This window comes from Procambarus clarkii, chromosome 39 (genome assembly GCF_040958095.1).
Source record: "Procambarus clarkii isolate CNS0578487 chromosome 39, FALCON_Pclarkii_2.0, whole genome shotgun sequence".
Taxonomy (NCBI): domain Eukaryota; kingdom Metazoa; phylum Arthropoda; class Malacostraca; order Decapoda; family Cambaridae; genus Procambarus; species Procambarus clarkii.
Window position 1 is genome coordinate 39,094,612 of NC_091188.1, and position 13,302 is coordinate 39,107,913.

General features: G+C 39.9%; 2 protein-coding genes across 3 annotated transcripts in view; both read left to right on the top strand.

Moving 5' to 3' along the window:
- The window catches only part of LOC123753760 (kiSS-1 receptor), a 38,878-nt gene extending 32,904 nt beyond the window's left edge, over positions 1–5,974 (top strand). The window contains exon 8 of the mRNA XM_069338398.1: positions 5,568–5,974. Within this exon, the coding sequence (XP_069194499.1) occupies positions 5,568–5,625 (58 nt within the window). The 3' untranslated portion in view covers positions 5,626–5,974. The remainder of the gene's footprint in view (positions 1–5,567) is intronic.
- Positions 1–13,302, top strand: part of LOC123760270 (uncharacterized) — a 743,064-nt gene that overhangs the window by 680,056 nt on the left and 49,706 nt on the right. The gene's annotated exons all lie outside the window — the stretch shown is intronic.

The window sequence follows — 13,302 nt, forward strand, 5'->3', positions numbered from 1 at the left end:
TATCTTCCCCACAGGAAGAAACCTACTCAAGTAGCCCTATCCATGGAAAAGCTTCCAACATCAGTTGGGCGTGTGTGTGATAATGGACATAGGAAAGTGAGCTTCAAGGTAATGTACTCAAACATCGATGGGATTACTAATACAGCAAGTGAATTCTAGATGAAGGGGCACAAGAAGAAAACCCAGATGCAATAGCATTCACGGAAACCAAACTGTCAGGCACCATAACAAATGCAGAGCTTCAACAAGACCTCACATATATATAATATGAAAAATAAGGGAAGAGAGAGGAGGAGGAAGAGTGGCCCTGATGATAGGTTAGGACTGGAGGTTTGAAGAGATGGATATCCCGGGCTGCGAAAGATTAAAGCTGTGAGATAAGAGGAACTATGACAATGGGAGGATCTAAAGTAATAGTAGCAGTAATTTATAACCCTCCATTAAATGATAAAAGACCCAGGCAGGCGTTTGAGAGGAACAATTTGGCAAGAGAGAGGAGCGTCAGTTGCCTTCAGGAATAGCTCCAGATATTTAATCATGGGCGATTTCAACCACGGAAAGATAGACTAGGAAAATGTAAAACCACATGGAGGTACCGATACATGGAGAGCTAAATTATTAGACGTCGAAACAAAAAAATTCTGAGCCAACATGTCAAGGGACCCACAAGAATGAGAGGCAATGATGAACCAGATAGACTCAACCGGATATTCACCTTGAATGAGTCAGACATAAGGGAAGTCAAATTAGAAGTCCCTATGGGAATGAGTGACCACAGCACAATGACATTTGACTGTGGTGGACGTAGGGAAAACCTAGGCAAGGAAAGGATCAGAAAGGAAAAACCTGGCTTACCGAAGAGGAAACTATGAGATGAGGAACTTCCTAATGGGAATGTCATAGGAAAAAGAACTCAGAAAAAAGACCCAGAGAAATCTCATAGAGAAAAAGAAAAGACATCACCCAAAAGTGCTAGGAAGCTACAGACAGATTTATCCCGGCCCAAAAAGAGAAAAATGAAACGCAGCCGAAGAATCCATGGTTCAGTCAGGAATGGAAGGTAGTGAAGCAATTGAGAACAAGAACACGTAGAAACTACTGAAATAACAGAACACAAGAGGGCCAGGACTGAGTACCTCAGAGTGAGATGAGAAGCAGAGAGACAATATGAAAATGACAATGGCATTAAAGCCAAGACCCAACCAAAACTGCTTCACAGCCACACCAGGAGGAAAACAGCAGTGAAGGAACAAGTGATGAAATTGTGAAAAGGGGAGAAGATACACAGAGAATGACAAGGAGGTGTGTGAAGAACTCAACAAGAGTTTCCAGGAGGTCTTGACAATATAGCAGGGAAAAGTCTCGGTACTGAGAAAGGAGTCGGTTAACCAAGCAACCTTGGAGGAATTTGAGTTTACCAGTGATGAGGTCAAAAGGAATCTGTTGCAGTTGAATGTGACAAAGGCTGTTGAGCCTGACATAATCTCACCGTGGATATTAAAAGAGGGTACAGAAGCACTAAGTGCCACTCTCTATGGTGTATAACAGGTCACTGGAAACAGGAGACTTACCAGAAAGCTGGAAGCAGGCTGATGTAGTCCCAATATACAAAAAGGGTGACAGGCGAGAGGAACTGAACTACAGGCCAGTTTCCCTACCCGGTATACTGTGCATGGGTATGGAGAAGATCGTGAGGAAAAAGCTTGTAGAACATCTGTAGAGGAGGACCTTTGTAACACACCACCAGCAAGGGTTCAGGGATGGTAAATCCTGCCTCACAGGTTTAATAGAATTTTATGAATAAGCTTTGAGGAAAGCCAGAAAGAGATCTAACGTAGAAAGAGAACGCAGACGACACTATAAACGCAGGAAAAAAATAACGGAACTGCTTATGCAGACACGAATTTCCCGTCAAAGAAGGAATAATTTAAATAGGGAGATTGAAGAAATCGAGCGGAAATTGAAACACTCATATGAAACTGAAGAAAGGCAGTTAGAACAGAAAGCAATTCAGGAAATAAAGAAAAATCCAAAATATTTCTTCTCATATGCGAAATCAAAAGCAAAAACCACTGCCAGTATTGGACCTATTCGTACAAGTGAAGGTTCATACACGGAGGATGACAAAGAAATTGGTGAAATCCTAAAAAAGCAGTATGAGGACATGTTTAGCACTCCAATAAACAACATGAAGGTGGAAGATCCAGACAATTTCTTTATGCAGGATATTCAAACCCCTGTAAATATAACTGATATAAACACGAGCGCACTAAATTTTGAAAAAGAAATTGAAAACATGCCCATGCACTCGGCCCCAGGTCCAGACTCATGGAATTCAATATTTATAAAGAAATGCAAAGTGCCGGTAGCACAGGCACTCAGTATAGTGTGGAGGAAGAGCTTGGACACGGGGGAGATACCAGATGCACTTAAAGTAGCAGACATAGCCCCTCTACACAAGGGAGGGAGCAAAGCATTGGCAAAAAATTATAGACCAGTTGCACTAACATCGCACATCATAAAAGTATTTGAGAGAGTGATTAGGAATCAGGTCACCAATTTCATGGAGACCAATGACCTTCACAACCCAGGCCAACATGGATTTCGAGCGGGAAGATCGTGCCTCTCACAGCTACTTGAGCACTACGACAAAGTCACTGAGGCATTAGAAGAAAAACAGAATGCTGATGTGATATACACGGACTTCGCAAAGGCTTTCGATAAATGTGACCATGGCGTGATAGCACACAAAATGAAGTCAATGGGAATAACCGGTAAAATAGGACGCTGGATACTCAGTTTTCTGTCAAACAGGACTCAGCGAGTAACTGTCAACCATATAACATCTAGTCCAAGTGCAGTGAAAAGCTCTGTACCTCAGGGTACAGTCCTTGCACCGCTGCTTTTCCTTATTCTCATATCAGATATAGACAAAAATACAAGTCACAGCTTCGTATCATCCTTTGCAGATGACACAAAAATCAGTATGAAAATTACCTCGGCTGAGGACATTGAAAAACTTCAAGCTGATATTAATAAAGTTTTCGACTGGGCATCAGAAAATAACATGATGTTTAACAGTGATAAATTCCAGGTACTCAGGTACGGTAAAAATGAGGACCTTAAACATAATACAGAGTACAAAACACAATCAAATGTACCCATAGTAGGAAAACAGCATGTAAAGGATTTGGGAATAATAATGTCTGACGACCTAACGTTTAAGGAGCATAACCAAGCAAATATTGCGACAGCCAGAAAAATGATAGGATGGATTACGAGAACTTTCAAATCCAGGGATCCCATCACAATGGTTGTACTCTTCAAGTCACTTGTGTTGTCCCGTCTTGAGTACTGCTCTGTACTCACTTCCCCCTTCAGAGCAGGAGAGATTGCTGAAATAGAGGGAATACAGAGAACATATACGGCACGCATAGACGCAATAAAGCACCTAAATTATTGGGATCGTCTCAAAGCCCTCCAAATGTACTCACTAGAAAGAAGACGAGAGAGATATCAAATAATATACACCTGGAAGATACTGGAGGGCCAAGTACCAAATCTACACAGTAAAATAACAACGTACTGAAGTGAACGACATGGAAGAAAATGTAGAATAGAACCAGTGAAGAGCAGAGGTGTCATAGGCACAATCAGAGAACACTGTATAAACATCAGAGGTCCGCAGTTGTTCAACGTCCTCCCAGCAAGCATAAGAAATATTGCCGGAACAACCGTGGACATTTTCAAGAGGAAACTAGATTTATTCCTCCAAGGAGTGCCGGACCAACCGGGCTGTGGTGGGTATGTGGGCCTGCGGGCCGCTCCAAGCAACAGCCTGGTGGACCAAACTCTCACAGGTCGAGCCTGGCCTCGGGCCGGGCTTGGGGAGTAGAAGAACTCCCAGAACCCCATCAACCAGGTATCAACCAGGTAAGCAAGAAACATTAGGGAAGAACGACACGGGTGGATAGACTACATTTTCTTACTGTCAGAAAACCTTTTACATGTTTCCCGAAAAGAGGCTGTTTCAAAACCTAGAGAAACAGACAGGAATAAAAGGTAAGGCGCTCCTGTGGATAAGGGTTATCTAAGCAACAGGAAACAACAAGTACTTGTGAGAGGGATGTCAGAGTGGCGAGGTGTAGAGACCCACAGGGCTTTGTACTTTGACCCCATCCTGTTTCTGATATATGTAAACGATCATCCGGAAAGTATAGACTCATTCCTCTCAATGTTTGCTGATGATGCAAAAATTATGAGAAGAATCAAGATATATGAAGATAGACAGAGACTACAGAACGACCTGAACAAACTGGAGGAATGGCCTAGAAAATGGCAACTAAAGTTTAACTCAGGCAAGTGTACAGTGATGAAATTATTTGAAGGGGGCAGAAGGCCGATCATATGGTTCCATTTGAGAGATAAAATCCTGCAAGAGTCAAGTAGAGAGAAAGATCTGGGGGTTGATATCACACTGAACCTGTCCTCAGAATCCAACATCAAAAGTATATCATCAGCGGCGTATGAAAGATTGGCAAACATATGAACCCCCCTTTAGAAACTTGTGTAATAAATCATTCGGAACCTTGCATGCCACATATGTCAGACCAATCCTGGAGTATGCAGCTCCAGCCTGAATTTCATACCAAGATAAACACAAGGCAAAGTTAGAGAAGATTCAAAGGTATGCCCCAAGACTAGTCCCAGAACTGAGAGGTTTGGGTTACGAGGAAATGCTATAGGAATTAAACCTCACGTTCCTGTAAGACAGAAGAGTATGGGGAGACATGATCCCCCACCTACAAAATTCTCGGTGGAATTGACAGGGGTGGATAAAGTCAAACAATTTAGTACGGGAGGAACACGAGCAAGGAGGCATAGGTGGAAATTGAGTACCTAAATAAGTCACAGAGACATTAGAAAGAATTGTTTCATTCTCACAATAGTTAACAAATAGAATGCATTAAGAAGTCACATAATGATATGAATTCTACTAATATTGTAGATCCTCCCTGGCTTCCAGGTACCCATCGGAGCCCTACAGTCTTGGGTATGAGTGCTCAGCCAGAACCCATGGTCTTGGGAATTGCATTCCTCTATTATTTAACATAGCATGTTGATCATTGCATGGAGACTGTTACAAAAGTGGCGAACGTGACTACTATTACAAACAAAAACTAATAAATGCCTACGCCTGAGTGTCCAGGGACGAGATTCACGAAGCACTTACGCACGCACTTACGACCTGTACATCTTTTCTCAATCTTCGGCGGCTTTGTTTGCAATTATTCAACAGTTAATGAGCTCCGAAGTACCAGAAGGCTGTTTATAACAATAACAACAGTTGAATAGGAAATTTTCTTGCTTGTAAACTGTTTAATAAATATAACCAAAGCCGTCAAAGATTGAGGAAAGACGTACACGTTCGTAAGTACTTGCGTAACTGCTTCGTGAATCTGGCCCTGGCAGATACTAGGTGTTAAGACACACCTTCCAATTGATCTATATAGATTAAATTATCATATGGAGGTATATATATAATTGCTTTTTATTTGTATTTACAGTATTGGTCGCAACTCCGCCCCTGAGGGTCCTGTGACGATCAAGACGACTCCATCTTAATGTGTGGGTCTTCTTAATGTGTGGGTCCGTCAGTTGAACCTCAACTACACCATAACTATAATTGTTCTCTCCCTCAGGTGTTGAAACTCATCTTTATAGTGCTATGTCTCTTAAATATCATAACCATATCACAGTGTTCCATATTTTTCTCATATATTATAATAATAATAATGTTTGTTCAAAAAAATGTGTGTGTGTGTGTGTACAAAGAACATACGAGTAATGAACAGTTGTAAGGACAGGAGTTACACATACTGATGAAGCAACTATTGCGCGGTTTCCGGCAAATTATAATTCTTGTAAACATTGTGTTCCACCTCACTCAAATATTATAACCACAGCAAGTCTTTTTTCTGTCTCATTAACCAAAATTATCAACTACTGTACTTTATTCATCACAAATTACAAAACCTGAAACACCTGTTGTGATTCTTAACATCCAAATACCTCACATGTTCTGTTTCTCATCTGTCACATTAACATCTGTATGCTGTTGCCTCAACCACAACTGCTGCGCTGTTCCGTCTATGTGTTTTAGAGACAGAATTGGTCACATTGTCTCCCCAAATGTCTCAGCCCTGAACTCTGGTCATCTCTACCATGTCCTCAGCGTCTTGGGTACTCTCACTGTTCAGACAAAAAGTGTGGCACATTTGCACAACTAAAATAAAATTCAGTTGTGTCTATGTGTGTGTTTATCGTCCTAGACATGAACTGTACATTGCAAGAGGTGAACTGTACTGTACTAGACCTCTACTGTACTGTAGTAGACCAATACTGTACTGTAGTAGACCTCTACTGTACTGTACTAGACCTCTACTGTACTGAAGTAGACCAATACTGTACTGTAGTAGACCTCTACTGTACTGTAGTAGACCTATACTGTACTGTAGTAGACCTCTACTGTACTGTAGTAGACCTATACTGTACTGTAGTAGACCTCTACTGTACTGTAGTAGACCTATACTGTACTGTAGTAGACCTCTACTGTACTGTAGTAGACCTATACTGTACTGTAGTAGACCTCTACTGTACTGTAGTAGACCTCTACTGTACTGTAGTAGACCTCTACTGTACTGTACAAGACATCTACTGTACTGTACTAGACATCCACTGTACTGTACTAGACCTCTACTGTAATGTATTTGACATCTACTGTAATGTACTTGACATCTACTGTACTGTACTAGACCTCTACTGTAATGTACTTGACATCAACTGTAATGTACTTGACATCTACTGTAATGTACTTGACATCTACTGTACTGTACAAGATGATACCAATTGTAGTTTAGCACTTTTACCTAGGAAGGCCTTTACAATTAGTACAAGTTATAAATTACAAGTATATAAAAAATTATAATTTTGGAACAATCTCCCGGACAGGCCCCCAAAATCTGTTACCAGTCGTAGTTTAGCAATGTTCGTGCATTATTAGCAATGACTGGTGCTAGGGGTAATGTCAGTGCACATTGGTAAGTACACCAGTTTGCCCCAAGCTGGTACAGACTGATCTTTATATAAAAACAAAGACAAGGTAATGGAAATAACATGTATATATTCACATATATTAAAAATAAATCACTGCTTCTTTAAAATAAAATATGGCTTAAGTAAAATATGGGTCACCACAGCAAAAATTATCACCTATCTCTGAACAACAGACACGATACCATTTATCTTAAGATGTTCATTGGTCACCCACCCGACTGCTACTGAACTTTAACAACGTTCCTCACACTCAAACCCAGTTCCATCCACCTAGACAAGGGGATGGCAAATGAGTACTTTTGCATCATAAATAATTTATAACAAAGGTAATCGTTCTCAAACAGACACAATTAATCAATATAAGGTCTACATGTAAATAATAAAAATACAAATGTAATATTCTTAATTAGTTAAAAATAAACATTTATATAATAATGGTACCACCATTTGGCAACATCACTAGACACGTCTCTCGCTGCCTACCTCACAGGACTCGAACAAGTACCTAACCTGTCCCCCCCCCCCTTCCCAACAAGCTAGCCACGTCTCCCATTATGTTGCCTTGTCCTACTGAACATACTATAAACGCCAACACATATACATATATAATATTTATTTTAATTTCTTATCATATGAATTGTTAGAATCCATAACTGATATGGATTCGTAACATACCCTCACCTCCAAGAGAAAAATGCAATTAATTGAAGATTAATGGCATTTTGTTTAACTAGAGTAAGTACAATACAGAGTATGAATGGAAAAGTATTTATGTATAAGAGAATAAAAAAATGGAATATATGTTCAATAAAATGTATAGAATCAACCACACTGAACATGTAATAATAAACAAGAAATATGTCTGGACAAAAATGAAAACACTGGTCTATTTTATTTGTTCCACAAGGAAATTTGAACCTAGTATGTTTCACATATAAAAAAATCAGTCCTATGGTCATGTTTTACAACACTGTCTGTATATATCAGGAATTTAACACCTGTTCCTCTGTAGTGTGCAAATTTATCTCTCCAGGGCACTATCTCATTAAATTCACTTGTATTCAGGATGTCATACTTCACTCTCCTATCGTTATTATCATGGTGCACACGAAGAGCAATGTTAACTAATGAACCCACACAAACAAGGTCAATGCCATGAGTTATCTTTTCATCTGTTTCGACTGTTAAACTTATATCAGTCTAATATTTCCATAAGATCCTATTTTCTACATGGTGTAATTTTCCAATACAGATTCCATTTTTCATTACTTCTTGTTTCTGGAGTTCAACCACTTAGATGAAACTGACTGGATGTCAGGTAGTTTAAGGACTTCTCCTGGGTAATGAAGTTATTCTGGGCATGCCCCGGCAAGGACATCTGTTTCCCATCACGCTGGCTCTTCTGTGGAACATATTGCCTTGCCCAATGCCTTGTACCTAAAAGTTGTAAAAACAGATTTAAACAACACAGATACATCTGAAACCTCTTCACTCATAGAACCCTCAAAAATGCGATACCACTCTACAGAAGACCTTTGATATCCCAACCAACAGACACAAGCCACGAGGACAAATGCAAGGGGTACCTGATTGAACTGACTCAAAGGACCATCAGTGAACACCTGACACAATTGCTTCATGACTCTGTCAAAGCGATCAGTGAAAGAAAACAGGATTATTCTAATGCACAGTATCCACATTACAACTCCAAGAGCAAGCTCACACACTCTACTGGTGAACTTTAACACAAACTACACCTTCATAACCATCTTGGCCTGCCAAGAATATAACAGAATCATGCTGAAACCTTGACAACCCTTACTATGGAATTCACTCAGTAGGTGACTTCCTCCTGGTGACATCAAACAATCAAATAGTGTTAAGGGTCGTATCACCTTGAAGATGAAAAACAGGTAACCTGGGAACCACCCAAGGACAATCTGTAATCCTTCACACTCATCAAAACAAATAGGTGGGATAACCTTGGCCCACTCCAACTTGTACGACTCACCTGTAACTTTGAACATCTTCTCCAAAGTCTGACGAAATACTTCAACACTATTTTGACTTTAAAAGTCAATACAACACTTGAGCGGAACATATAGTTTGTTCACTACTCTTGCAACAAAATAACATACTGAATATAAAGGTAGACACACTGCTCTATAATTACACACAAATTTCCCCAAACTGGATTCACAACTTACTGGAGTAAACTCTCTCTGTTCAACAACAAGGCAGGATAAAGATGTCTTACAGTTCATTACTACAAGGGACAATGGCTCCTGTGGAATAACAATAGATTGCAAGAACATCCTAAGTATACTCTGATTCAATTTCCCTCCTGACAAACACTTACTCCCCATGGAATAAGAATAACTATCTACAACACTGCAATTTAGGCCTAGAAGAAATTATACCACTATTAGTATATACACAAGACTTACCAAATTTTCCTCCCATGATATAATCTGGAGATGCTTGGAGTACTGTCTCTTTACAGTCAATAACTCTACCAAGCTGGGTCACATCCTCACAGACAACTGAAGAGTGAGGCTCACTGGGTCTCCATCCAGTGGGCCTCGTATCAGAAGCTGATCCTCTGGCTGATCTCCCACACTGGATGTACAGTACAGACTGTCTCCTTGCAACTCTTTGAAATCTTGGGGTCAGTTCTACTCAACTTACACAAATTAAAGGACTCAGAATCTGAAGCGAGCGGCAAATATCAGGTAAATTGACCTCTTCTCCTTTACCATCATCTAGACTAGGGTGAGGCCGGGCCTCTACAACAGACTTACTCTCGATAACTGATTCTGGGTCAACTGATTCTAACTTTGGAGTGAGCGGGAAAACCTCTGCCAACCCGACATCCAGTCCTAAATCATTCACTTGGCTAGAATAAAGTGGAGTTGTGGCAATAACTGATTTTCTCTCAACTCCTGACACAACGTTCGTAGTGAGCGAGCAAGACAATGGAACATGGACGTCCTGTTCCAAACCCTCCACTTGATTATAATAAAGCTGGGTCATAGTATCAGACTTACTCTCAACAACTATGTTGGCCACACAGGAATCCTGAAAACCCACATCCCACTTCTCCTCGGAAGGGGTACTGGTCTCTGTACAGTAGTACAGAGACCGGTACCCCTGGAATAATGGAACAATTACTTGAGTAGTGACAGACCTGACAACTGGAACCATAATAGTACTGACATCAGCTGTTATCCACCCAACTGACAGGTAGGGTGGATAACACCATCCATACAACAGATTGTTCATTCATAGAACTAAACTCAGCACAGGCAGGATATACCACATGTTCTGCAACTGGCTATTTAAACAAACTGGGATCAACCTCCCCCACAACATGATTTATTGCCACATCATTACCCAAAATAACATCCACACCCGGGATGGGCAACAGTTTACTAACACCAACAGTGCACAAGACTGGGGTAATGGTGGACCTCAAATTAACATCTATCAGAGGTACAGTTTGACATTCTGCAACACTCTGAAGAACTATAGACTCCTCAACATCTCTTTTTGCTACATTAGAAAGTACAATAGCAGAAATTAAGGTTTGGGATACACCAGTATCACGGAGAAGAACAACTGGCTTCTATTTCCCATTAACACATAACTTCTCCTGAAACATATTGGGAAATACTCTATTACCCATTTGGGATCTACAGTGACAGGTTTATTATTAACTCTTCTCTGCACACCTCTACAAAAAATGAGACCGGTAGGTCTTAACTCTGGGTGTATCTGAAAGCAGGAAGTTATGACATGACCTTTTCTCTTGCAATGACTACAAAATCTACTGTCAGTGGTTGACCCTGTCACACTCACTGAAGACTTATTAATTACATTATTGTGGTGTTGCATCCTCGACTGTGTATTCTCAATCTAAGGTTTAGCAAGAGACGAATTCATGTGAGTAGCTTGGGATTTATTATTGGGTTTGGTCTGATAAACATTTTTATGAGCATTAGAATTTACTCTACTATTAAAATTATTTGACTGGGCTTAAAATTGTCCCCTTGTAAGCAACTCATGCTCATCAGCGAGCTTGGAGAGCTCAAAGATATTGGTAGTGCTGTTTTGCTCAGCCAGAAAGGTGGATAATTACTCTGGGAGACATGATAAAACTTCTTCAGAAATTTAAAGATTTGGTTTGGTTGTGGGAAGAGATTATATGTTCCTTAATGGAGCCCTGTTGCTTATGCAGACCATCGCCAGAGAAATCCTAGTAAACAACACAGAAATCATCGATAGATACAGCGATAGCAGGCGGCTTGACGTTTGCGAGGCATTACACATCAAGAAGTCAACACCAGCAATCATCAGCCAATTAATGCACAACTATATTCTACCCACCTCAAGACTCCGCTCCAATATAGAAGCATCAAGAAATATGGACCAATAGGCTTTCTACAATCACTTCTATTCAATACCCATTGTTTCATGTTCTGGCTTGTGTTGATGAAATTAATACCTTATTAAATACCACCTCACCCCATCCACCTCACTCAAATGTAGATATAAACAAAATCGGAGATGTTCTATTCTATTCAGTAAGTTCTATTCAGTTGTGTATATGTTAACTAAAGTCTTTGAAAATGTAATAAGTTTTACGAAACGCGCTCAAGTGTCGCATCAGACTAGAAATAAAAATGAATTTTGGAGAATTGATTTTTTAATTACCTCCAACAGTGAAAAGAAATGTACGAAAGATTGAAAAAATTCGTGTTAGAATTATTAATCTTACTTTTTCGGTCATATTTAATAATATATGTCTACAGGAAAGACTGCTACCAAAATATACTAATATATATATGTATTATATATATATATATATATATATATATATATATATATATATATATATATATATATATATATATATATATATATATATATACATATATACATATATACATATATAATATATATATATATATATATATACATATATATATATTTTTAAGGTGAAGAAAAGAAGTGATTTACTATAGTGTATTACACTTATTTGTATAATTTGCACGACGTTTCGAACCTCCATGGTTCATTCTCAAGTGAACAGATCTTACAATACTAGTTGATTTTATACCCGCATTAGGTCAGGTGATAGTACAATGAAGGTGAAAACATGGGGGGATACATAAGGGATAAACATTGGGGCTGCAGAAGGCTTATTGGCCCATACGAGGCATCTCCTATCTAAACACAAAGATTAATCCAGTGTAATTGGCCTGTTATGTTGGACATTGTCTTCTGTGTTGGCATCGATATGTTCTTGTCTTGTCCTTACTCTCATGGTGGGTAGAGTAAATAGTTCCGTGATTTGGGTGTTCATGGTAGGTCGCTCTATTCTTATGTGAATTGCCTCAAGAATTTGTAATCTTCTTGAATCTTGGGTTTTGTCTATTATGCAAGTATTCTTGTTCAACATTTCTCTTGTTAGAGTAATGTCATGGGCTTGTCTCATTACATTACTCTAACAAGAGAAATGTTGAACAAGAATACTTGCATAATAGACAAAACCCAAGATTCAAGAAGATTACAAATTCTTGAGGCAATTCACATAAGAATAGAGCGACCTACCATGAACACCCAAATCACGGAACCTGGCGCCTTGTAGGTACGGAGCGAAGTGTTGGAGGTTCAGGACGATGGATAGTAGCTCCTTTTCAATAGTGCTGTAGTTCCTCTGGTGTGGTTTCAATTTGTAGCTGTAGTAGCTGACAGGTAGAACCTCCTCGCCTCGTTGTTGCATCAGGACACCACCAACGCCGGTACCACTGGCGTCGACATGAAGGACGAAAGGCTTGGTGATATCCAGGTTGATGGTGAGGCCGGCTGTCAGGAGCTTGGAGAACAGACGTCGCAGCTGGAGCAGATGTTCACTCCAGGTGTTGGAGGCTACGACGATATCGTCCAGGTAGGCGTATGTGTTATCCAAGCCCTGGATGACACGGTTGACAGCTCTCTGAAAGGTGGCCGGGGCATTACATAGTCCGAAAGGAAGGCGTTCATATCTGAAAAGTCCAAAAGGAGTGATGAAGGCAGATATCTCTTTAGCGCGCTCCGTTAGACACACTTGATAGTACCCCTTAAGCAAGTCCACTTGGGACAAGTACTGGGCACTACCAATGGCATCAAGGATGTCATCTATCC